A 23,478-nucleotide genomic window follows, 5' to 3' on the forward strand; every position below is an offset into this window, starting at 1 on the left:
GTGGGCAAGTTTTCTGCCTTATACCTTGAAGGCTTAGGATTCTGTAACCGCCTAGGTCTTTCTCCCGAGCGCGGCGGGACCTGGATCAACCAGCCCTGCGCTCCTAGGGCTAAAGGAGGGGACAAGGCGCAGTGAGGTCTGTCCATGCCCGCTGCCTCTGAGGGTCCCCTAGGAGGCGCGCCCTGTGGGCTGGGAGAGCCGGCTGTGGACATCTTCAGAGTCCCTTAAGCAAGAGCAAGGCTTCGCCAGGTGGCCAGCTCTCCAAGGAGGGACCCGGAAAGGAGATTGTGCCTGCTCCTGGGAAGCCAGGGTCTGCGCCTTTGTTGAGGGCGGTGCGTGGAAGGCTGCCACCAAACACCAGAGCAAGGGGAGGGGTTCCTTGGTGGGGAAAACCTGACAGAGCAGAGGTAGGGGCAAAGAAGGAAAAGAGAGAGAGTAAGAGAGAGCCACCTGTTCAGGAACAGGTCCTTTTAAAACTTTGCCCTGGGGGCGGGGCAGGGAAGTAGGAGCAGGTGAGGATGGAGCTGACACCGGTACTTGGGCCATGGGGCTCAGGACCCAAGCTTGCAGGCCAGAGCCTAAGTTGGCGAGTGAGGCATGCATGGCGCCACATAGGCTGCCCCTTTTACTAACAGTGCGGCGGAGCCGCCCCCTCAGTGCCCTCCCAGGCAGAGCCCTGGGAACCTGCCCTGGAAGATGGGCATCCCAGCAATGGAATTGCAAAGCCATCCACCTCCAGGACCTCGCCATGGCTGAACTTGGCACCCCAGTCCAGCCCGTCCACTGTGCACTCTCACCGGTGAGGATGGGGCCTTCCACTCTGCCCCCTGTTACCATCCTGGCTGCTTCAAATCCTGGTGGGCATTGGAGGCGGGTTAGAGGCAGGTGGGTGTGGTTAGTGGGGTTGGAACCAGTGAATGGCTCAGTGTAGAGATGGATACAAAAAAAAAAAAAAAACAAAAAAAAACCTACACAGGTGGCAACACTGTCTAGCTTTAATACACCACTAGCGTTTAAACGGCAAACCCTTCTGTATGGGCTAACCCCCCCCCCTCGCTGCCACGCCCCCAACCCCCAGGCATTTCTAGCCTGCTCACCTCTTAACCACATCCTCTCCTCTCCCCCACAGGCCCAGCTCCCTGTTTCCTGCTTGTCCCTGCTTCACACAGGGCATTTGAACATGCCCTTCCCTGGCCTTCTCTGCCCAGCTGAGTTCTTTAAGATTCCACACGGCTGTGACAATCAACTGCCTACACAGGGCCTACACAGAGCAGGTGTTTACAACGTGTTGATGGACCTGGGGTCTCCTCCTCCCCTCTTTCCCCCTCATTCCTCCACTTCTAGGCTGACCCCTCTTGCTAAAGTGTTGGCCGGTAAGATTAGAAAGCAGAAAGAAAGGCAGCTTTGTATGCAGTGCCTGGTCTGGTTATGCAGAAACACATGCTCCTGTGGAATACCCAGACGGCATGAGACCGTGCCCCGGCGCTATCCACACCGCCTTAAAGTTGGGGTCCATTTTTGTATGAGACGTGATATCAGGACATAAGGCGATGTTGCAATGCATAGCTGTGTCCTGAAATGTCCAGTCAGGGCAACTCTTGTGTTGGTCACCCTAGGTGCTGGGCATTTTTGTGTGGGGGAGGCTATTCCCGATCCTTTCTTTGTGTTTTGGACATACCAATATATTATTGTTAACATAGTCACCCTACACTGGAACGAACACCTCTCCTGCTCTAACATTGCGCCTGTGCATCAACCTCACCCCATCCTCTCCTCCTTCCTGTCATTCTGGGCCCCTGGCGATCACTATTCCACTCCCAACTTCTAGAAGACCAACTGCTTTACACTCCCCATCAGCTGATCCCATCTCTCTGTGCCTGGCTTGTCTTTTTTTTTTTAATATGTTTTTTTTTTTTTTTTTGACAGGCAGAGTTAGACAGTGAGAGAGACAGAGAGAAAGGTCTTCCTTCCTTTGGTTCACCCCCCAAATGGCTGCCACCACCGGTGCGCTGCGCCGATCCGAAGCCAGGAGCCAGGTGCTTCCTCCTGGTCTCCCATGCAGGTGCAGGTGCCCAAGCACTCGGGCCATCCTCCACTGCCTTCCTGGGCCACAGCAGAGAGCTGGACTGGAAGAGGAGCAACCAGGACTAGAACCCGGCACCCATATGGGATGCCAGCACCACAGGTGGAGGATTAACCAAGTAAGCCACGGGCTGGCCAGTGCCTGGCTTGTCTTACTCACCATAGTATTCTCCTGTCCCACACGCGGGCAGGATCTCATCCTTTCCACGCTGATCAGTATTCTGCATAGACCCTGCATGTTCTTTATCCATTCATCTGTCCACGGACACTTCTGTTCACTCAGTTCTTGGCTATTGTGATGACCGTGATAAAAGAGCAGAGCACTTGTCTGCCCACTGATTTCATTTCCTTTGGCTGCATCCCTGGTAGTGAGATTTCTGAATCATATGGTACTGCTATTTTTTAATTTTCTGGAGGACTCTCTATACTGTTTCCCACAGTGCCTATGCTAATTTACATTCGCAGCAGCACATGCTATCTTTTGTCTTTTTGACAGTAGCCATTCGAACAGATGTGAAGTGTGTTTGATTTGCATGTCTCTAGTGACTAGTGATATTGAGCATCTTTCCATACGACTCCTGGCCCTTGGTGCGTTCCCTTCTGAAGAAATGTATACTCAGCTCTTTCGCCTATGTTTAAACAGAGTTATTCTGTGCGTGCTGTTGAGTCCCTTACATAATTGGGAATGTAACCGCTCAGCAGATGTGGTTCACGAATGTCGCTTCCCGTGCTGCTACCTGTCAGTTCACTCTGTTGACTGTTCCTTTGCTGTGTTTGTTGCAGTCTCATTTGTCTACTTCTAGGTTTATTGCCTATGCTTTTTGAGGTCGCACCACCTAACTTCCTGCCCAGACCAGGGTCGTGAAACTTTCCCCTATGTTTTCTTCTAAAAGTATCAGAGTTTGGATTCTCACAGTTAAGTCACTAATTAATTATATTTACACTTCTTTTTCATTTTATTAGAAAGACGGAGAGATGAGAAGAGAGACAGACACAGAGAGATCTTCCTTCTGCTGGTTCATTCCCTAAATGCCTTCAACAGCAGAGCTGGGTCAAGCAGAAGCCAGAGCCTGGAACTCCACCTGTCTTCCACGCGGGTGATGGGAGGCGAGCGCTTGAGCCATCACCCTGTGCCGCCCAGGGAGCACGCTAGCAGGAAGCGGAATCCTGGTGGAGGAGCCGGGACTCACGGCAGGTACTCTGATATGGGTTGTGGGCATGCGTGGGGTGGCTTAAGCACTGGGCAGACACCCGCCCCTTCATCCTCCCGTCCACTGTGCGTGTGTCATTACAGCTTACCTAAGCCCCTCACAGGTAGCGCACGGTCAGTTTTCTAAAAACCTAGTCGACTGCTGTAGGACTTCTCACTGGAAAATATTTCATTTACATTCAGTATGATTGTGTGTAGGTAAAGACGTAGTATTGCCATTTAAAAATTGTTTTCTAGTGGTTTTGTGTGTCCTTTCTTCCTTTCTCCCGTCGTGTTTTCCCTGTGCTTAAGTCATTTTCCCTAGTGCTATGCTTGGATCGCTTCTTTGTATTTTTAGCGTGTCAATGATAGGTTTTTGCTCTGCGGTTACCGTGAGGCTTACAAAGAATGCCGTATAGTTCTAATGAGCAGTTTTAAGCAGGTAACAACCGTGGTTGCATTAAAACTACTATACCACACTGCAAAGGTTCTCTGCCCTCTCTTGTCTCATTCTGAACTTTTGATGCCACAATTTCACATTGCGTATCACTTAGCAAATTAGCATAGTTATTTTTATTTTAATGGTTTTGCCTTTTACTCTTCGCACTAAAGATATTGTGAATTTGAATATATACTACTTTTTCTTTTAAAGATTTATTTATTTATTTGTAAGGCACAGTTATGTAGAGAAGGGGGAGGGAGGGGGAAAGCAGGAAGGGGAAGGGGAAAGAGAGAGAAAGAGAGAGAGGGAGAGAGAGAGAGAGAGAGAGAGAGATCAGCCATCTGATGGTCATTCCCTAAATACCTGCAATGGCCAGGGTTGGGCCAGTCAGAAGCCAGGAGCCTGGGCCTCCGGCGTGTGTGCAGGGACCCAAACACTTGGCCCATTTTCTGGTGCTTTCCTAGACGCATTAGCAGAGAGCTGGATTGGAAGCCGAGCAGTGTCCCATCAGCGCTCCTGTGCGACACTGGGGTCTCAGGAGTAGAGTGTACACTTCTGCAGTGGGTCTGACGGCTGCAGGTGTCTTTGTGCTACTCATGAGCATCCTTGTCTTTCAGCTGGGAGAGCCCTGGTTAGCATTTCTTTAAGGCAGGCCAGGTGGCGATGAACTCTCCTAGTCTATCTGGTGACGTCTCTATCTCCCTTTTGTTTCTGAAGGACAGGTTTGCTGGGCACCCTATCCTTGGTCCACAATGTTTTTCTATCCGCACTTGGAATACATCATTCCACCCTCTCCAGGTCTCCTGGGAGAAGTCTGGGGCCATCTATGCTGAAAGTCCTTTATATTCTGTTTGCTTCTTTTTCTTGCTGTATTATACCCCCTCCCTCTCTTCCTGACAGTTCACTTATATGATGTCTTGGGGTAGTCTGATTCGGACAAAATCTTACTGGTGTGACCTTTGAGCTCCCTCTTGCTGAAAGGTCACATCTCTCCCCATATATGGAAAGTTTCCTGCCATCATTTTAAAAATAAGCTTTCTATACCTTTGTCTCTCTCTCATCCCTCTTTTTTTTATTTTTATTTTTTGACAGGCAGAGTGGACAGTGAGATAGAGAGACAGAGAGAGAAAGGTCTTCCTTTGCCGTTGGTTCACCCTCCAATGGCCGCTGCGGCCGGCGCACCACGCTGATCCGATGGCAGGAGCCAGGTACTTATCCTGGTCTCCCATGGGGTGCAGGGCCCAAGCACTTGGGCCATCCTCCACTGCACTCCCGGGCCACAGCAGAGAGCTGGCCTGGAAGAGGGGCAACTGGGACAGAATGCGGGGCCCCGACTGGGACTAGAACCCGGTGTGCCGGTGCCGCAAGGCGGAGGATTAGCCTGTTGAGCCATGGCGCCGGCCCCTCTTATCCCACTTTATTGCTAAAATCTTGTACATTTCTGATGTTATCCCATAAATCTCATAAGCTTTCTTCATTCCTTTTCGTTGTTTTCTTGAGGGAGTTTCTTAGAATGGCCCCTTTGATTCTGTATCAGAGAGGTCGCATATCTCCATCCCACTGAGGGGAGTTGTGGCATTGCATTTTGTCTGTTTGATGTGGGAGTGTTTCTCTGCTTGTTCTTTCTTTTTTTTTTTTTTTTAAGATGTATTTTATTTATTTGAAAAACAGAGTTACAGAGAGAGGCAGGTCCATCCACTGGTTCACTCCCCAAATGACTGTAATGGTCAAAGTTGAGTTGATCCAAAGCCAGGAGCCAGGAGCTTCTTCCAGGTCTCCCATGTGGGTGCAGGTCCTTGGGCCATCTTCTACTGCTTTCCCAGGCCATAGCAGAGAGCTGGATCGGAAGAGGAGCAGCCGGGACTTGAACTGGCGCCCCTATGCGATGCTGGCTCTGCAGGCCAGGACTTTAACCAGTTGCGCCACAGCGCCAGCTCCTACCTGCTTGTTCTTGACACTTGCACGCATGCATCAGTGTCCGCTTGTTGTGGAACTGAGTACTGACTTCTCTCTTTGTGGTCCCCTTGGTTTATGCCTGTCTTTCTTTACCAGGCCTGTCTGGAAGTCTGATTCCGGAGCCAGGTGAGCACTGGAGGCATCCTAAGTAGGCCCAGACGCACTATAAGAGTCCTGCAAGGCTGGCACAGCACCTTGGCTTGGAAGGACATGGGGAGTCCCAGGTAGGGAACAAGGGCTGTGTGGGAAAGGTAGCCAAGGACCAGAGCCTGGAAGCTTAGCTTGTAGCCCACATGGGTTTGTCTTCCAGGAGATCCCTGCATAGATGGGACAGTCCCCTGACGGCAGTGATGGGGGTGGGGGGTGGGGGTTAGAGTGAGCTGTGAGACAGAGGCCAGCATGGATCTCACAACAGCCCCCTCTACAGGTGAGTGCAAAGGAAGGGGCTGGGGCACAGACTGAGAACCTTCCCAGTGCACTTGTCAGGAGGTGTGGGTTCCCCTGGGCTGGGAGATATGGGGTGGGAGATATGGGGAGGTATCCCACTGGTCCTTTTAGCAGTGCAACTAAGCTAGGGCTGCAGCCGAGGGGGCTGGAGCCGGGCCACAGGGGCTCTTTGAGGCCCACCGCCGAGACTGAAGTGAATGGGCAGATGAGCATCTCTGTGGAGGCACCAGGGTGCACACAGGGTTGACCTTGACTCTCTTGGCAGGTGGTGGGGACGGCAGGCACAAGGGAGAAAAGGCTATAGCCAAGCCCCCTGGGGGAATAGGACCAATTTCCAGGCTTGAATCCAGAGGCATGATTGGCAGGTCTGCCGCCGGGCTGTGGGTGTGCACTCCCGAAATGACCCTTTGCAAAGCTTGGACTCCACGAGACTTCCACAGCGCCAGCCACCATCCGGAGGCTCCCACTAAGAGACTTTTCTCTGGGCAAAGGTGCAGCCTTTCTGTTGTCTGGGAACAGCAGTATGTCCCAGTGGGACAACTTGCTGATTTTGATAAACACTAGTTTAGAACAGTCCCTTTAGGATTTGTTTCTCAACCGAGTTGCAGATGCAGTTTTTGTGTCATTTATTGTTTTTACTATAGTATTGCTGTTAATATTCCAAAGTGATTTTTCATGATTTCATACCACGCAAGTAAGTGTTCTGAAACTGTCACGTCATGGGGTCATTTTCCTAATGTTGGTCATTAAGTAGTTTACGACCTTTACTGGTGGAATCAGACCAGGAAAATTATCGTTGGGAAGGGATATTTACGAAGCAGCTGCCATGTTGGTTTTGCTAATTGTTCCAGAGGAGGAAACACCGGGATCATCGACAGGAAGTCGCTTTCCCGGAGTGCCAGAGCTAGTGGGTGGTCCAGCCGGGATAAACAGAGGGCTCACTTAGCACCTGCCGGGGAACTTAGGACCCTCAGTGTCTCACACCGGGGGTCTCCATCAGTGTCTCACACTGGGGGTCTCCATCAGTGTCTCACTCCCTGGGCCTCGCGCATCTGGAGGAAGAGTGTTTGCCGCTTGCACTGAGTCGCTGCTGGGTCCCTTGTGTTGAGTTAAAATGAAGACGTGGGAGGTGACTCAGAACCCAGCGGCGAGGGAGGGCTACAGGCTGCTGGTTAGGGGCAGGTGTCTCCCGCCCCCTCCTCCACCTCCAAGTCCTGTGTTGCTGCACACGCAGGGCCAGGCCACGGCTTCACAGCACGCTCGTGCCATCTCAGGACCTGGGCTCCAGCCTCCTGCCGTGGACAAGTCCCTTCCTTTCTCTGACTTGTCTCGTCTGCAGGAGGCACCTTGCTCCAGGGTTGCTAGGCAGGGAGGGCTTGAGCACAGTGCTGGCCCACAGTTCTTGCTGCCCGGTGTGGTCCTGAGGGGCTGCAAGGCTGCAGGGAGGAGGGCTGTGCTGCCCACACCCCTCCCTCAGAGCTGGGAGAGGGCTCCAGCTGTCCCCTAGGAGGCTCTGAGAATGCCTCCTGCCTTAGGACACCTTCCCTGGAGGCCATTATCCGGTCCCAGCCTGATCCTTGTCTTGGCTTTGGAACGCTCCAGCCCCATCACTCATCTCAAGGTCTGGACCGATTGCATTGTAAGAAGCACAGCAGGTCCCTGCCAAGAGGCTGGGCCTTCCCCAGTCAGCACAGCAGAGGCTCCCCGCAGGTCCCTGCTGATGTCCTAGGCAGCCTGTGTGCTTGTGGTGTAGACACCCCAGAGCGGGAGGCAGATGAGGCGGAAGCGAATTACGAGGAGTGGGGGCCAGGTGGTGGCAAGAGCTGTGGGGACGATTCCAGGTGATCAGGGCACAGTGCAGGCAGGGTTAGCACAGGGAGTGGACAGCTCAGGTCCTTGGGGGCGGGGCGCTTGTCTCATCCCCTCCTGAGCTGTGTGTCCCTTTCTACTTGTACTATAGTTGCTTGTAGATTCCGTTTCTCTGCATGTGCACAAAAGCCACGAGGTTGTGGCCCACTGACCCCTGTGACCTGCAAGGGCTCCACCATGATGTGTTTGTTGACTTGAGTCAGATTTAACTGAAACCATGTGGAAGCCGATGACACATGATACAAGTAGAATTAGCTTTAGTTGTTATCACTAATGCTTGCCCAGACTCACGAGGGTGCAACAGCAGGGAGTGTGAATTTATAGAACTGGAGCAGGGACTCCACACTGAGTACTTGTGAAGTTAAAAGGGCAACCCATCGGCTAAGAGACCAAAGAACCCAAGAGACATGGGTGCAGTCTCTGGGGAAAGGGATTTGTTTTATTTTTCATTTATTTGAAAGGCAGAACTAGAGAGAGAAGAGAAACACACAGACAAATGTTCCATCTGCTGCTTCACTCCTCAAATGGCCACAACTGGGCCAGGACGAAGCCAAGAGCTTCTTCTGGGTCTCCCACATGGGTGTAGGCACCCAAGCACTGGGGCCATCTTTGCTGCTTTCCCAGGCACAGTAGCGGGGAGCTGGATCGGAAGTAGAGCAGTCGGGTCTCGAACCAGCACCCATGAGGGATGTTGGCATCACAGGTGGTGGCTTACCCTGCTGTGCCACACGCTGGCCCCTAAAGAAAGGGATTTGGAAATAGAAGTCCAGGGGCGTGGGTGTTTGACTGCCTTGTCCTGGGAGGAGGCCTCGTGTTCAAGGAGCCGTGCTGGTCCCAGATCACTGAGGCTCTGTGGACAAGGTTTGTGCAGGCTTTGTGATGTGGCTTCCGTGTTTCTCATCATCACAAAACGGTGGGTGCCGGTACTAGTACTGTTACCCAGCGTGGACACCACGGCGGGGGTGGGGAGAACTTCTGCTTCTGAAGACGCAGCGCCCCCTGGCGGTGTAAGCCTCACACAGCCAGGAGTGCTTGCACTTCAGCGCCAAGTCCTCAAACCACAGTGGTTTTGGAACCGCCGGGAAACATCAGAGAAAGCCTGAACCAGGCATCTCATCCAGGGCCAGGGAAACAGAGGTGACGGAGGCTGTCGTCCATAGTACGATCGCTTGTCAGGTTCAAACCTTTCTTCATCACACGCTGTTGGCTGGAGCTTCTTCTCCCCTAACTGTCCATCATCATCGCGAGCAGCGTCTGTGAGCATGCCAAACAGTGGGCCCTGGGAGCTCAGAGCTTCCTGTAGCCCTGTCTGATGAAGAACACACGGAAAGCAATCCCACAGGCTCCCAGGAGGTGAATTTGTGTCCAGTTACATCCGGGATTATATGAATCCATTGGTGCATGACCAACCCATCCTTTGCTGCCCTTGGAGCCCATTTTGGTCCGATTCAGGCTTGGGACACTCCTGTTTCCTCCGCCTTGAAGCCAAACCCGAGCCAGCGCAGTTCCAGCGGTCTGGGATCGTCTTTCTCCGACAGGAAGGGCAGCCTGTGTGCTCACGGCAGGCACACCCCAGAGCAGGAGACCAACGAGGCGGAAGCAAATTATGATGAGTGGGAGCCAGGTGGCGGCAAGAGCTATGGCGAAGATTGAGGTTGAGAAAGCAGGTAGCGGTTGGAGGAGGAAGAAGTTGAGTTCATCCATCCAGATGCAGTGGTGCCTCGCCGAGGGTCAGGGGCCTGAACAGGGAGCCATGTGGACAACCACGGGAGAAGGGCCCATGGCTCTAGACCAGGACACATCATGGCACCTAACCCGTCTCGCTTCCGAGCCTCGTGTCCCCTTCTGTCCGGGTTAGAAGGTTGTTTGCATATCTGGTTCAGGTCTCTGCGACGACTCCTAGAAGCTGCCGTGCTCAGAAACCATGAGGCCACGTCCCTGTGAAACTGTGGCCGCCTAGGGCCCTGCAGCGATGAGCCCTCAAGGCCATCCATGTTTGTGGATGTGAGTCAGCAAGCAGAAGCCTTAACACACTGTGCAAGCAGATTTCGTTTTGATTGGCATTATTAAGGATGGCCAGACTCCTGAGGCTGACCCACCTCCGCCATTTTCCTTTTCTTTTTCTTTCTTTCTCTCTCTCTTTTTTTTTTTTGAAGATTGATTTATTTACTTGAAAGTCAGAGTTACACAGAGAGAGGAGAGGCGGAGAGAGAAAGAGGTCTTCCATCTGCTGGTTCACTCCCCTGTTGGCTGCAACGGCTGGAGCTGCGCCGATCCGAAGCCAGGAGCCAGGAGCCAGGAGCCAGGAGCCAGGAGCCAGGAGCCAGGAGCCAGGAGCTTCCTCCAGGTCTCCCATGCGGGTGCAGGGCCCAAGCACTTGGGCCATCCTCCACTGCCTTCCTGGGCCACAGCAGAGAGCTGGCCTGGAAGTGGAGCAGCTGGGACTCTATCTGGCACCCATATGGGATGCTGGCACTGCAGGCCAGGTCATTAACATGCTGTGCCACAGTGCTGGCCCCTTCCTTTTCTTTTTCTTATTACGAATCGTCGCTGCAACCTACACATGTGAGAGCATAAAACAGTGGCCTTGGGAGCTCCCAGCTTCCCCTAGCCCTCTCTCCAAGCCAATCCATTGCCTTCCAGAGGGTGGATAATTACGTATCATTAGGTCTAGCATTGTAGGGAAACCTGTGCTCTGTGGCTCATGTACCCCCTCCGGTCCTTGGAGCCCATGTGGGGTCCAGGTCCCCCTGCTCTGCACCGGCCTCGAGACCAGGCCAGGGTCCATGCAGCTCCAGCTGTAGGAAGGTCCCTCTGCTAGAGGAGAGCTTGTTTCCTCCTGCGAGGGCTCCCCCTGCCTGAAGTCCCGCCCCGAGGAATCAGCCCTTTGAATCAAACACTGATCTCTAGAGAGTGTTGCTGACTCCCAGAAATGGAACGCCAAAGCCGCAAAATCAGCCCTAAGAGCTGCCACATACTGAATTTTGAGTCCATGCCTAAGAAACTTGAGGGTGAGGGCGCCCCAGGGTTGGCCTGGGCTGGACACGGGGGGTTGGGGTGGCCTGGGAAGGAGCATGAGGGAACCTTCTGGGCTGTTGAAAGCATTTGATTTCTTGGTTTTAGTGGTGCTTGTATTTGTCCTGAACTTGGGAAAACTGAACAGATGTGCATGAGTGACTTCATTTCCTGTAATGTTTCCCATCCTAGAATTAATTTTGCAATTGCTGCTTTGGAGGTTGTTGTATGGACTTAAATTTATTTCCAGTTCCTATGGGTCGGCACCAAGGAGTTTAGGTGTTGCATCCCACGGTGAGCCAATGTTTCCTTTCGTAAGAAACTGCCCAAGTGGTTGCCCGAAGTGGCTGTGCCAGTTTCCGTCCTCACCAGCAATGGATGACAGTTCCTGGTGTCCTCAGCCTCAGCTGCACGTTGGGGATGTTGGTGCCCTGGGTGTTGGCTGTTCTGGTTGGCACATGGTCCTATCTCCTTGTGGCAGTTCCCCATGGCCTGTGACACGGAGCATCTCATGTGCTTGTTTGTGGTGCGTGTCTGTGCAGCTCTTTTGCCCATTTTTGAACTAAGCATTGGGCTGTTAGTGTTCCTTGTGTATTTTGGACCCAAGTCCTTTTTCAGATATGCATTTTGAAAGGGTTTCCTTCTCATCAGTGTCTTGTCTTTTCATTTTCCAATTTTTCACCATGCACCTAGAATGCCATCACATCTCCCTGTCTCCTTGAGTGTGTGTGTGTGTGTGTGTGTGTGTGTGTTAATGAGCAGCATTTAGGGAGTGGTTAGGGCCGGTGTTGTGGCATAGCAGGTTAAGCCACTGTCTGCAGTGCTGGCATCCCATATGGGCACCAGTTCCTGTCCTGGCTGCTCTGCTTCCCAGCTAATGCACCTGGGAAAAGCAGCAGCAGGTGGCCCAACTGTACGGGGCCCTGCATCCTCGTGGGAGACCCCATGAAGCTGCTGGCTTTAGCCTGGTTCAGCTGTGGCTGTCGTGGCCCCTTGGCGAGTGAACCAGCAGATGGAAGACCCCCCCCCCCACGTCTTTCTGCCTCTCCCCTCTCTGTGTAACTCTGCCTTTCAAATAAATAAATATATAAATCTTTAAAAAGAAGTGGGGAGGAGGGGGGCACTCAAATGAATATCACTCAATGTAATCCTCTAGGAGCTTCCATTTTGATTTGGGAAAGAACAATGACTTGAGTGTGGAATAATAAGAAGAAAAAAATCAAGAGGAGACTCAGAGCACAGTGCCTTGTCCCATGCACTGAGGGAGACCGGGGGGACTGGAGGGTCACTGGGGCATCGAGAAGAGGGAAGGAACTGGACCGGCTGGGAGGAAGGGGCAGTGCATTCTGGGCTCAGGGGTGGGTGGCAGTGGCATCAGAGTGGCACAGATGGGAGATCAGCTTTACTCTTTCTCACGCTACAGGGCATCCCAACACTGGCTGGAGGAATGGCTGTGGAGCCCCCAAATTTGGCCCTGCTCCCCCAGCACGCAGCAAGCCCATTACTGATACTGGGGTGGTGGAAGGGAGTGGGAGGCATGTATTTCAAAGTCCAGAGCACGGCGCTGGGCTGCTATTGCTTAGTTCCAGGGCTCCTCGAAGGGTTCACGGTGAAGGTGCTTACAGCTTGAAGTTGGGCCCGGGAGGTATGTGTTCCGTTCCTGTCCAAGCGCCTCGTTGGCCGTCAGTGTTTGTTGGCAATGCTATGTTCTTTACGGAATTTTGATGATGACAAAGTGGGCACCATGAGTCTCGGGGCTGTGTGCCCGTGGTGGTTACCTCTTGCTCAGGGCCTGGGTTCCAGGAATGGAAACCCCTCAAGACAAAGCCAAACATCAAAGTGTTATCTATGGGGAGATAAATGATGTTGTAAATCTTTTCTTCCCCCTAAAGACTTAGTGTTTTATCTAATTGAAAAACAGAGTTACAGAGACAGGAGGGGGGAGAGAGAGCAAGTGTGTGTAAGAGAGAGAGAAATCGAGATATCTTCCATCTACTGGTTCACTCCCCAAATGGCCGCAATGGCCGGGGCTGGGCTGGGCCAGGCTGAAGCCAGGAGCCTGGAACTTCTTCCAGACCTTCCACATGGGTGCAGGGGCCCAGGCACTTGGGCCATCTTCTGCTGCTTTCTCAGGCTCATTAGCAGGGAACTGGATCAGAAGTGGAGCAGCCAGGAGTCGAACTGGCGCCCATACGGGATGCCGGCACTGCAGGCTGCGAGCAGCTTAGCCTGCTACCCTACAGCGCCACCCCAGTCTCATGAGTCGTGTGTGCCTGTAGGGCCAGCTGCATCCAGCTCTCAATGCCTTGAGTGAGTTTTAGTGAGAGGTGATTGACCAATCATCAATACAAGGCAAGGAACCTTTAAGCCAAGGGAGGGAGCCCCAAGGGCCATGGAGACCAGGACCAGGTACGATCTGGCAGCGATGGGCAAGGCACTGACCGGGGCTCCGTGCCGCTCCTGAAGGGAGGCCCCAGGACACCTGGGAGCAGGGGCAGCGGGGTGGGGCCAGGGTCAACCCTGACCTTTTGGACAGGAATGCAGCGTGTGCGCAACAGGTTCTGCAGACAAACCTGGCCGACGCTGTAATTGTGTTGCTTCCCAGAAATTCCTGCTGGCTCCCAGCGCTGCAGCCAGCATCCCGCTGAGAGAGGAGGCAGCCTTTCCCATAGCACAGATAGAGGGAAAGAAAGAGAGAAAAAAAAAAAAAAAACACACCAGCAAACCTGGGGCGCATCTCCTTCCCAGACCTGTGGCTTCCGCCAGCTCTGACCACCTGGTCTCACAGAAGCAGCTGAACACAGGCTAGACCCAAACGGCAGCCGGCTTTCGGGAGTGCCCGGGTGCCAGGCCGCAGCCCAGGGCGCCTGGCCAGTGCCCCGGAAAGCCTCTGAGCCGCTGCCCAGGTGGCTCAGGGTTGGCTGAGGACACAGCCTGACTGCATCGCATTCCAGTTCCTGGTATTTATGAGCCTCCTTCGTGCCCAGATCCAGTTCAGTGCCACGGTGGAGGCAGGGGAGGGGCCCACCCCGCTCCCCTGCATCTCCCTGCTCCCAGGTGATGAGGCCCCATGTTTGGGGTGTGCCTTTGCCATTCACGTTCCCTCTGTTTCTCATTTCTTGCCTGCCCGTGAACTTCCTGAACAGGTCTAGGGTTCCATTGTGATGCATTTCTAGTGTACTCTGAGTTTATCGCTGTGTGTAGTTTTCTTAAGGATTGCTCGAGGAGTTGGAGTCTACGTGAGGATACTTCATAGATGCCTGGGCAGCGGAATTCAAAAAGGACTTTATTTCAGTGCAGAGGTTTTTGAAGTCTGTGCAGAGATTGTGCATAATACACACTTGTCATGAACTTGTTGAAGACCCCCTCATCCACATGACGTCACCGTCATTGTTTTCCTGCCTGTTTTTAAAATTTTTTTAAAAAAGATTTATTTATTTATTTATTTGAAAGTCAGAGTTACACAGAGGAGAGGCAGAGAGAGAGGGAGAGAGAGAGAGGTCTTCCATCCACTGGTTCACTCCCCAGTTGGCCGCAACAGCTGGAGCTGTGCCGATCCGAAGCCAGGAGCCAGGAGCCAGGAGCTTCCTCTGGGTCTCCCACGTGGGTGCAGGGGCCCAAAGAGTTGGGCCATCTTCTACTGCTTTCCCAAGGCATTAGATGATGTTAAATATTTTGTCTCAACCATCAAATATGATGGAGGAAGCCCATGAGAATACTGTAGTATATTTAACTCTTGTTTTTTTTCCCCCCATTCTGGTGTTCTTCTCGCCTTTCTGAAGTTCAAATCTCGCTTTCAATCCTTTCTCTTCTGTTTTGAGAAATTCCTGTACACCTGCCTTAAAGACAGGTTTGCTTGTGTCAAATTCTCTTCATTTCCCTTCAACCAGCACTGTTTTTCTTTTTCCTCCTCATTCTAATGAATATGTCCAATATGTCCACCGGATATAAAAGTTATGATTGACAGTTTTCAAAAAATCTTCAGTTCTCAGGCCTCTGTGGCTTCCGTTGGCATTTGAATGGATATTCTGTCATCGGTTATGTGTTGCTTTTCTCTGCTCCTGGGATTATCTGCCTTTAGTTTTCATAAGTTTAATTACGATGTTTCTTGGTATGGCTTTTGAAAAGTCCTATTTGGGGTTTGCCTAGCTTCTTTAGTCAGTAGGTGTGCTAAATTTGGGACTTGTGCTAAATTTAGGACTTCCCGGTCATTATTTCTGTGAAACACTTTTTCTCCCTCCCTCTTTGATTTCAAGGATATGAACAGCAGCTCTCTGTGTCCCTAAAACTCGCTCACTTCTGTCTCAGCATACCTGCAGTCTGTTGTTCAGACCAGCTAAATTCTACTTACGTCTCCTCGTGTTCTCCAATTCCATCCTAAGGGACCTCTGCTCCCTACTATTGAAGCCATGGAATCATTTAAAAACTTTACTGTTACTGTATTTTTCCATTCAGTAATTGTCATTCCTTTTTTTTTTTTTAAGAGATTTATTTATTTGTTTGAAAGACAGAGTTACAGAGAGGCAGAGAGAGAGAGAGAGAGAGAGAGAGGTCTTCATCTGCTGGTTCAACTCCCCAGTTGGCTGCAATGGCTGGAGCTGCGCTGATCCAAAGCCAGGAGCCAGAAGCTTCTTCTGGGTCTCCCACATGGGTGCAGAGGCCCAAGGACTTGGGCTGTCCTCCACTGCTTTCCCAGGTCACAGCAGAGAGCTGGATTGGATGTGGAGCAGCCGGGACTTGAGTGATCTCTGTATGCACTGTGAAGCAGCCCCACTGGACCCTGGTTAGCTCCCTGTCTGAGCCTGGCAAGGCAGAACACACTCACACTCAGAAAATCACAGGGATCTGGCTTATTCCTCAAAGGCAGGCAGTGAGAAACAGCAGCAGCCTATGATTCGTGAAGAGCAGTCACACCACACTCAGGACAACTTCTCAGGGTGGGTGGGCTCCCAGCTGCAGACACAGCCTCAGGCACTCAGAACGCAGTGCATCTTGGATCTTGCATCTCAGGGCAGCAGGGATCCTGGGCTGGAGCCCGGAACACAGGGCTTTTCACATGCCTAAGACCTTCTACAGTTATTCTTAAGAACTACAAGTGGAGAAGGTGAGGCATAGTGACGGATCAGCTCCACTTCATATTGTTTCACAAGTCTCCTTGGGGCCCGATGCAAGTGGAGGCTCGGCTTGTGCTGCCCCCTGCTCTGGGCATGGGATGGAAGGCCCGCTCTCTGCTGGCTCTGCCGCCACCACCAGGCAGGGCAGTCACAGTGCCCCTGTCTGCTTCTGCTTCCCACTCTGCCCTGCTGAACCCGCAGGGGCCACAGTTCCCGTCTTCTGCTGAGGTTTGGAAGGAGCAGGATGGACTTTGCTGTAAGGGTTTTGTGTTGTACTGCCCTTTTCCAGGTCTGCTGGCTGGGGAGGGAGAGAGGCATTTCTGGAAGCGATTTTTAAAGGAAAGATTTATTTGAAAGAGTTGCATAGAGACGGGGGAAGGAGGGTGGGAGGGAGAAAGAGAGAGAGAGAGAGAGAGGTATCTTTTATGCGCTGGTTCAATTCCCAGATGGCCTCAATGGCCAGGGCTGGGCCAATCCAAAGCCAGGAGCCAGGACCTCCTTCTTGGTCTCCCATGTGGGTGCAGGGGCCCAGGCTCTTGGGCCATCCTCTGCTGCTTTCCCAGGCCGTTATCAGGGAGTTGAATCAAAAGTGGAGTGGCTGGGTCTCGAACCAGCGCCCACTTGGGAAGTTGGCATCACAAATCAACTATGCCACAATGCCAGCCCATCTGGGAGCAGTTTTAATCTGTGCCAGCTGGCAGTTCTGGGTAGAGGGAGGTCAACAAAGAAACTCAGAGAACTCATTGCCTGCCAATTCCTCCTCTCGAGACTCCCAGGTAGTCTGCTGTCTTCATCTCGCCTTTCTGGGTCTCCTCTGCTGGTTTTGGTCTTGGGTTCACGGTTTTTTTTAGTTGTAAAAATGAAGATTGGGAAGGAATGGAGCTGCTTCATCTTGGCGAGAACTGGAAGTTTCCATTCATGAAAGAAAGAAAGTTTGGATGCATTGGGAGAAGTTCGATGCTGCAGTTTTTGTGTGAGTCGGTAACTGGGGCAGGGGAAGATGCACCTCTTTCCGTGATGTTACGATCACAGTGGTAATTCGTGTCCAGCTGAAGAAGTCTCATAGCACGGGGTCAAGGCTCCAACAGCCTAGGGATTTTCTGAAGGCTAAATCTTGCTCTTGCCAATATTGCTTTGTGTCCCTGTTTGTATCTTCCTGCTACGTAGACTCCCTGGAGTCCTTATGTTATCACAAGAGGTCAAAGTCCCTGCCTGCGTGACTGCTTATGAAAGGCAGTGTATTTGATATACAAAAAAAAAGTGAATTACTTATGAGGGTGTGCCAGTGTGGAGTCAAAATTTCCCAGCAACAAATGGAGCAATAATGCTTGCTCTGCACTTCTTTTTGACTTGAGCTGATACCAAACCTTTATCACAGCGAATGCAGCTGAGCAGCTGCCTAGGAACTAAAGGATGCAGAATCTTTCAATGCAGTGGTTTGCTCTCTCTCTCTCTCTTTTTTTTTTTTTTTTTTTTTTGGACAGGCAGAGTGGACAGTGAGAGAGAGAGACAGAGAGAAAGGTCTTCCTTTCCCGTTGGTTCACCCCCCAATGGCCGCCGCGGCCGGCGCACCATGCTGATCCGAAGCCAGGAGCCAGGTGCTTCTCCTGGTCTCCCATGGGGTGCAGGGCCCAAGCACTTGGGCCATCCTCCACTGCCTTCCTGGGCCACAGCAGAGAGCTGGCCTGGAAGAGGGGCAACTGGGACAGAATCCGGCGCCCCAACCGGGACTAGAACCCGGTGTGCCGGCGCCGCTAGGTGGAGGATTAGCCTATTGAGCCGCAGCGCCGGCCAGCTCTCTTGATGCAATTCAACGCAGACCCACAGTTCCCAAGGGAAGACTGTGACTGTGCCCTGACCTTGCTGGTTTTATGCAGGTGTTTGTGCAGACAGCACTGAGGCTGAGCTGTGAGGGGACTTCAGAAAGTTCATGGAAATGACAATAAAAGATATGTTTATTTTGGTGAAACAGCTTTTTGAAATCCATTCATAAGATTGGTCTTCAAAAAGTTTGTGAAAAACATATATCATGAAAAAATTATGCATGGATTTCGAAGCATTTTTGGCATCCAAGTCGACTTGTCTTTTCAATCCATTTTTCCACAAGCTTTTTGAAGTGCTTTGCAAAGCTCGGTACAACACATGGTCTATCCAGCTAGCACTGCTCCCCTCTTTTTGGAAAGATTCTCATAGTTAACCTGCTGGCACTTGGCCTTAGACCGCCGGCCTCCGGAACTGTGCAGGAATAGGCTTCTGTTGTGTAAGTTACTCAGTCTGTGGCGGTTTGTTATGGCAGCCCCCACAGATGGATACTGAGGCCTGTTAAGGTGTCTTGTGATATTGTCAGTACCGGGTTTCCAAGCCCTGTGGAACTTCCGCTAGGAGCAGGAAGCCAGGACTACCTAACGCACCGTGAGAGGTAGGCATTGCGGATCTGTTGACAGCAGGGCTGGTGACAGAGGGAAGTCTGGAGCTTGGCCTGTCCAACAGAGCAGGTGTGAATCCTCTCATTGTCCCTGGGGCCAAAACTACCAGGGCGATGGGTTCCCTACCCTATCAGTCAGATTTTCATGATGACAATGAAATACCTGAGGCAGCTAACTTTATGAAGAGCGAAAGTTTATTTAACTCATGGTTTTGGAGGTTCAAATTCAAGTTCAAGTGACCCTGTTGGTTCGGCATCTGGTGAGGATAACAGATGGCAGCGGTGGAACTTGTGTGGAGAGCGGGTCACATGGTGAACCAGGAAGTGGTGGGGAGAAGGGGAGGGGAGGGGGAGGGGAAAGGAGAGGAGAGGGAGGGGGAGGGGGAGGGGGAGAGGCTGGGATCAAACTCAGCTTTTACAATCAACCTTCTCTTGAGAACTACCTTCCACGGGCATGCTCCCAACAACCACCCACTAGGCCCACCTCCTAAACACCATAATTGGATTCAGTTTTATCTTTTGGTACTATTAACCTATGACTTCAGGGGTTTTTCTTTCTTAATATATTTGAGAGGAGAGGGAGAGGCAGAGGCGTAGAGAGAGGACAGAGATATATAGATAGATAGATAGATAGATAGATAGATAGATAGATAGAGAGCACACATTCATTGGTTCACTGTTCAAAAGCCTACAATGGCCAAGACTGAGATAGGCCAAAACCAGGCCCTGGGAACTCAGTTTAATTATGTGGGTGGCACAGCTCCAATGACTGAACCATCACCTGCTGCTCCTGGGGTTGCATTACTGGGAAGCTGGAACCAGGAACCAGATCCAGGAACTGATATGGGATGTGGACAGCTTAACCAGTGCCTTAACCCTTAGGCCACGTACTTGCCACACACTTTGTCTACAACATACACTGAGCACCCACTAGATGTTAGATATTCTAGGATCTGGACACACATTAATTTAAACTCCTACATGAGTTTAGGAACTGAATCAGTCCCAATCATAGCACTCACCAAGCACATAAAACCCATTTGTTCTGTCAATAGATAGCCATGATCATCTGGAAACACAAAATATCTACTCCAAATAGGAAATGCAAGAGAAGAGAAAGGGGTCTTTCAAAGCATCTACACATTGTTCATCCATACAGAAGTGTTCAGGATTTCTGTATGTGGAGATTTTTGTGAAAGAAGGTTTGATAGTGAAGATTTATGATATTCAGGGGCTGGTGACACGGCTCAGCAGGTTGAGTCACTGCTTGTGAGGTATGCATCCCGTATTGAAGCACCAGTTGGAGTCTTGGCTGCTCCACTCCCAATCCAGCTCCCTGCTAACGCATCTGGGAAAGCAGCGAAAAATGGCCCAAGTGCTTGGGCCCCTGCCACACATGAGAAACCTGGATGACGTCTCTGGTTCCTGGCCCAGGCTTGGCTGTTGTGGACGTTTGGGGAGTGAATCAAAGGATGGAAGACTTTTCTTTCTCTCTCTCTGTCTCTCCCTCTCTTGCTGTCACTCTGTCATTCAAGTAAATACAATAAGTCTTTAAAAAAGAGCATTTATGATGATCATGGTAAGCAGGTTGCACTCTTCTGCACTTGAAGTGTGTTTGTGGTGTCAGGATTAGAAGACAGAAAGCCCATGGCTTTGACACATTGCAGTGACTTAGATTCATTTCCTGGATAAGCATTGCCTTACCTCTCTGATGAGAGCCTGTATTTTGCGAGTGTATGAAATGAATCTGTGACTGAGTTTTCTTTACATTTGGCCCTTGTGGAGCCTGTGGAATGGTGTGCAGAGCATACAAGCCATGGCTGGTAGCTGTCATAGGTTTAAAAAGTGCTCACATGGGGAATACGACTCATTTTTTGGTAACCTCACAGAATTAGCAGTATGGCAAGAAGACACTCATTTATTTATTCAGCCTGCATGCCAACATTAGGACAGAGTTTGGCTTCATCCTCAATGCTTGGCTCGATACTGTGACATTTTTACATGGTTAAGAAGCACACAAAACCAAGTATGTCGTATTTAGTCGTTCATTTTTGTTTAACTGGAAGGAATTCCAAAAATGTACTGAGCATACTACTTTGAGCAGTCTTTCCTTTTTCTAAGATTTATTTTTTTATTTGAAAAGCAGAGTTACAGAGAAGGAGAGAGAGAGAGAGAGAGAGAGAGAGAGATCTTCCATCCACTGGTTCACTCCCCAAATGGCCACCATGGCTGGGTCTGGGTCAGGCTGAAGCCAGGGGCCAGGACCTCCATCTGGGTCTCCCAGGGGGTCGCTCTCCACTGCTTTTCCCAGGTCATTAGCAGGGAGCTGGATCAGAAGTGGAGTAGCGGCTGGGGCTTGAACTAGTGCCCATGTGGGATGCCAGCAGCACAGGTGGCGGCTTTACCCACTGTGCCATAATGCCGGCCCCATGGAATAGTCTTTCAGTCTAGAGAATAACTCCGTAAAGGGCCAGCGCTGTGGTGTAGCAGGTAAAGCTGCTGCCTTCAGCGCCAGCATCCCATATGGGCACCAGTTCGAGTCTCGGCTGCTCCACTTATGATCCAGCTCTCTTCTAATGCATCTGGGAAAGCAGCAGAAGATGGCCCAAGTCTTTGGATCCCTGCACCCACGTGGGAGACTTGGAGGAAGCTCCTGGCGCCTGGCTTCAGATTGGTCCAGTTCTAGCCATTGCAGACATGTGGGGAGTGAACCAGCTGATGGAAGATCTCTCTCTCTCTCTCTCTCTCTCTCTCTCTCTCTCTTCTCTCTCTCTCTCTCCTCTCTCTCCCTCTGCCTTTCAAATAAAGCTTTAAAAAATGAATAACTCTATAAGCATCCGCATGGAAGCAGGTAATTTTTTACACCAGAGTTCTGTATTCTTGGCCATTGTCGATTGGCTCACTGGTTACACCAGGCTCAAAAGGAGCCCATGTGATTGTTTTCTGACAGTATTGGCCATGGGGGTTTCTAAGCAGAGATGAGATAGAGCAGCAGGTATTGGAACAACGCTTTGAGTCCTGCTGAATGTTCCACTTCCAACCCAGCTCCCTGCTACTGCATCCTGGGAAGGCAGCAGATGTTGGGACAAATGCTTGTTCCCCTGCCCCCTGTGTGGGAGACCTGGATGGAGTTTCTGGCTCCTTGTCTTTAGCCTGGCTCAGCCTTGGAAAGTGAACCAGTACATGGAACAACTTCTCTGTCTGTGTCTCTCCCTTTCTCCCTGTCACTCAGCCTGTCAAATCAATCAATCAATCTTTAAAAAAAAAAAACAAAAAAAAAAAACAGGCAGATAGTTTAGCAGACATCTCCAAACACATATTGTTGCTCCTTCCTGGTAAGCCTGACTCTGGTGGTCCCAGTGCTTTTCCACGTTATCCTATTTCAGCTACTGTGTCGATACAGCTCTCCCGCCATCTAACCAGGGGAGGGCCTCTCTCTGCCCTAGGACCTCCAGAAGGGACACAGTCCTGCCAACACCCTGGGGAGACCCATTGTGGACTCAGGACTTTCAGACCTGTGAGGTTACCACTCATCTTGCCGTCATTTGTTGGTAGCGGCAATAGGAAATTTAATAAAAGCACAGCTGACGATTCTTGGGTCATTCATCTATCACCTATGCTGTTTTTTCAATTGCTTCAAACTTTGGAAGGATACAAAGGGTCTTAGGTACTAACCACCAAAAACACCAACACTACTTGCCCCGGTTTTGGGGATAAAGTGCACGTGGGAATACAAAGGCAAGGGGACCTATCTGACGGCTCTGGGAGAAGAACTTCAGCGACTGTCTCCGTCTGGGCCCCAGAGAGCTTCCTTCTCTGAGTTACCCGCTGCTTCACTGTGCTCCCCTCTTTGAAATATATGTTCTGTGTTTTTCATGTAAATAATACAATGTGAATAAACAAATATTTTTTTGGACCTACATGGGAGACAGAGAAACATACAAACCCAGCAGACTTGGTAGAACGGCGTGAGATAAGGGATATAAATCCATGCAGGCACAAAGGCTCAGGAGAGACTCCGGGGATGGTGGGCCTGGGCCTGCACCGTGATTCTTCCTTCCCTTGATAGAGACACTGGTACGGTGCTGGCACTCTTCCATTTTCTTGGCATGTTCATGGATGTTACATTGGGAGAAAAAGGTGAAAATAGGAGTTTGTTTCCAAAACATCTATATCTCTTTCTTTGACTGAATGAAGTTATCTTTTGCAATGGAGTGACTTTTCCACCTGCAAATGAAATCAGTACCCAAGTCGTATTGACACAGTCTTCACAGTATCTCTCAAATATGGTAGCTTTTCTCTTTCCACTACTGTGCCTCCCCAGGCCCAGGCTATGGAACTATTGTTATTTTCAAATAATTCATTTTGGCTTTATTGGTCCTCTCTCCTTTTTTGTATGCATGGGTGGATTTTCTGTATTAATTTTCTCCTCTTACCTTCTTTAAAAAGTCACTTTCTTTTTACATTTTTTTCTCACTGTTCTTTTAATTCCTTCAGCTAAGTTGAATGCTTAGCTCACTAATTTTCTTTCTAACTTCTTTCTGATATGAATATTTGAAAATATACATTCCTTGGTAAATGTAATTTTAGAGGTATTTTATACCTTTTTTAAAAGTTTTATTTATTTATTTGAAAGTCAGAGCTACAGAGAGAGAGAAGGAGAAGCAGAGAGAGAGAGAGAGAGAGAGAGAGAGAGAGAGAGAAGTCTTCCATCCACTGATTCACTCCCTAGTTGGTCACAATGGCTGGAACTGCGCTAATCTGAAGCCAGAAGCCAGGAGCTTCTTCCAGGTCTCCCACATGGGTGCAGGGGCCCAAGGACTTGGGCCATCTTCTACTGCTTTCCCAGGCCACAGCAGAGAGCTGGATTGGAAGTGGAGCAGCTGGGCCTCAAACTGGCACCCATATGAATGCCGGCACTGTAGGCGGAGGATTTACC

General features: G+C 50.8%; 1 protein-coding gene across 4 annotated transcripts in view; it reads left to right on the forward strand.

Moving 5' to 3' along the window:
* The window catches only part of LOC127486595 (forkhead box protein P4-like), a 69,237-nt gene that overhangs the window by 40,117 nt on the left and 5,642 nt on the right, over positions 1 to 23,478 (forward strand). For 2 of the 4 annotated variants that reach the window (XR_011378517.1, XR_011378518.1), the window contains exons 6-8: positions 1,130 to 1,274; positions 3,046 to 3,277; positions 5,766 to 5,893. Coding sequence is in view for 1 of the 4 variants with exons in the window: in XM_070048167.1 (XP_069904268.1) it covers positions 1,130 to 1,274; positions 3,046 to 3,277 (377 nt within the window). In the remaining 3 variants the exon portion in view is untranslated. Of the gene's footprint in view, positions 1 to 1,129; positions 1,275 to 1,926; positions 2,202 to 3,045; positions 3,278 to 5,765; positions 5,894 to 23,478 lie in introns of those variants that run through there. The other 2 variants (XR_011378519.1, XM_070048167.1) reach the window with 2 other exon arrangements.

Source organism: Oryctolagus cuniculus, chromosome 8 (assembly GCF_964237555.1).
Source record: "Oryctolagus cuniculus chromosome 8, mOryCun1.1, whole genome shotgun sequence".
Classification (NCBI taxonomy): domain Eukaryota; kingdom Metazoa; phylum Chordata; class Mammalia; order Lagomorpha; family Leporidae; genus Oryctolagus; species Oryctolagus cuniculus.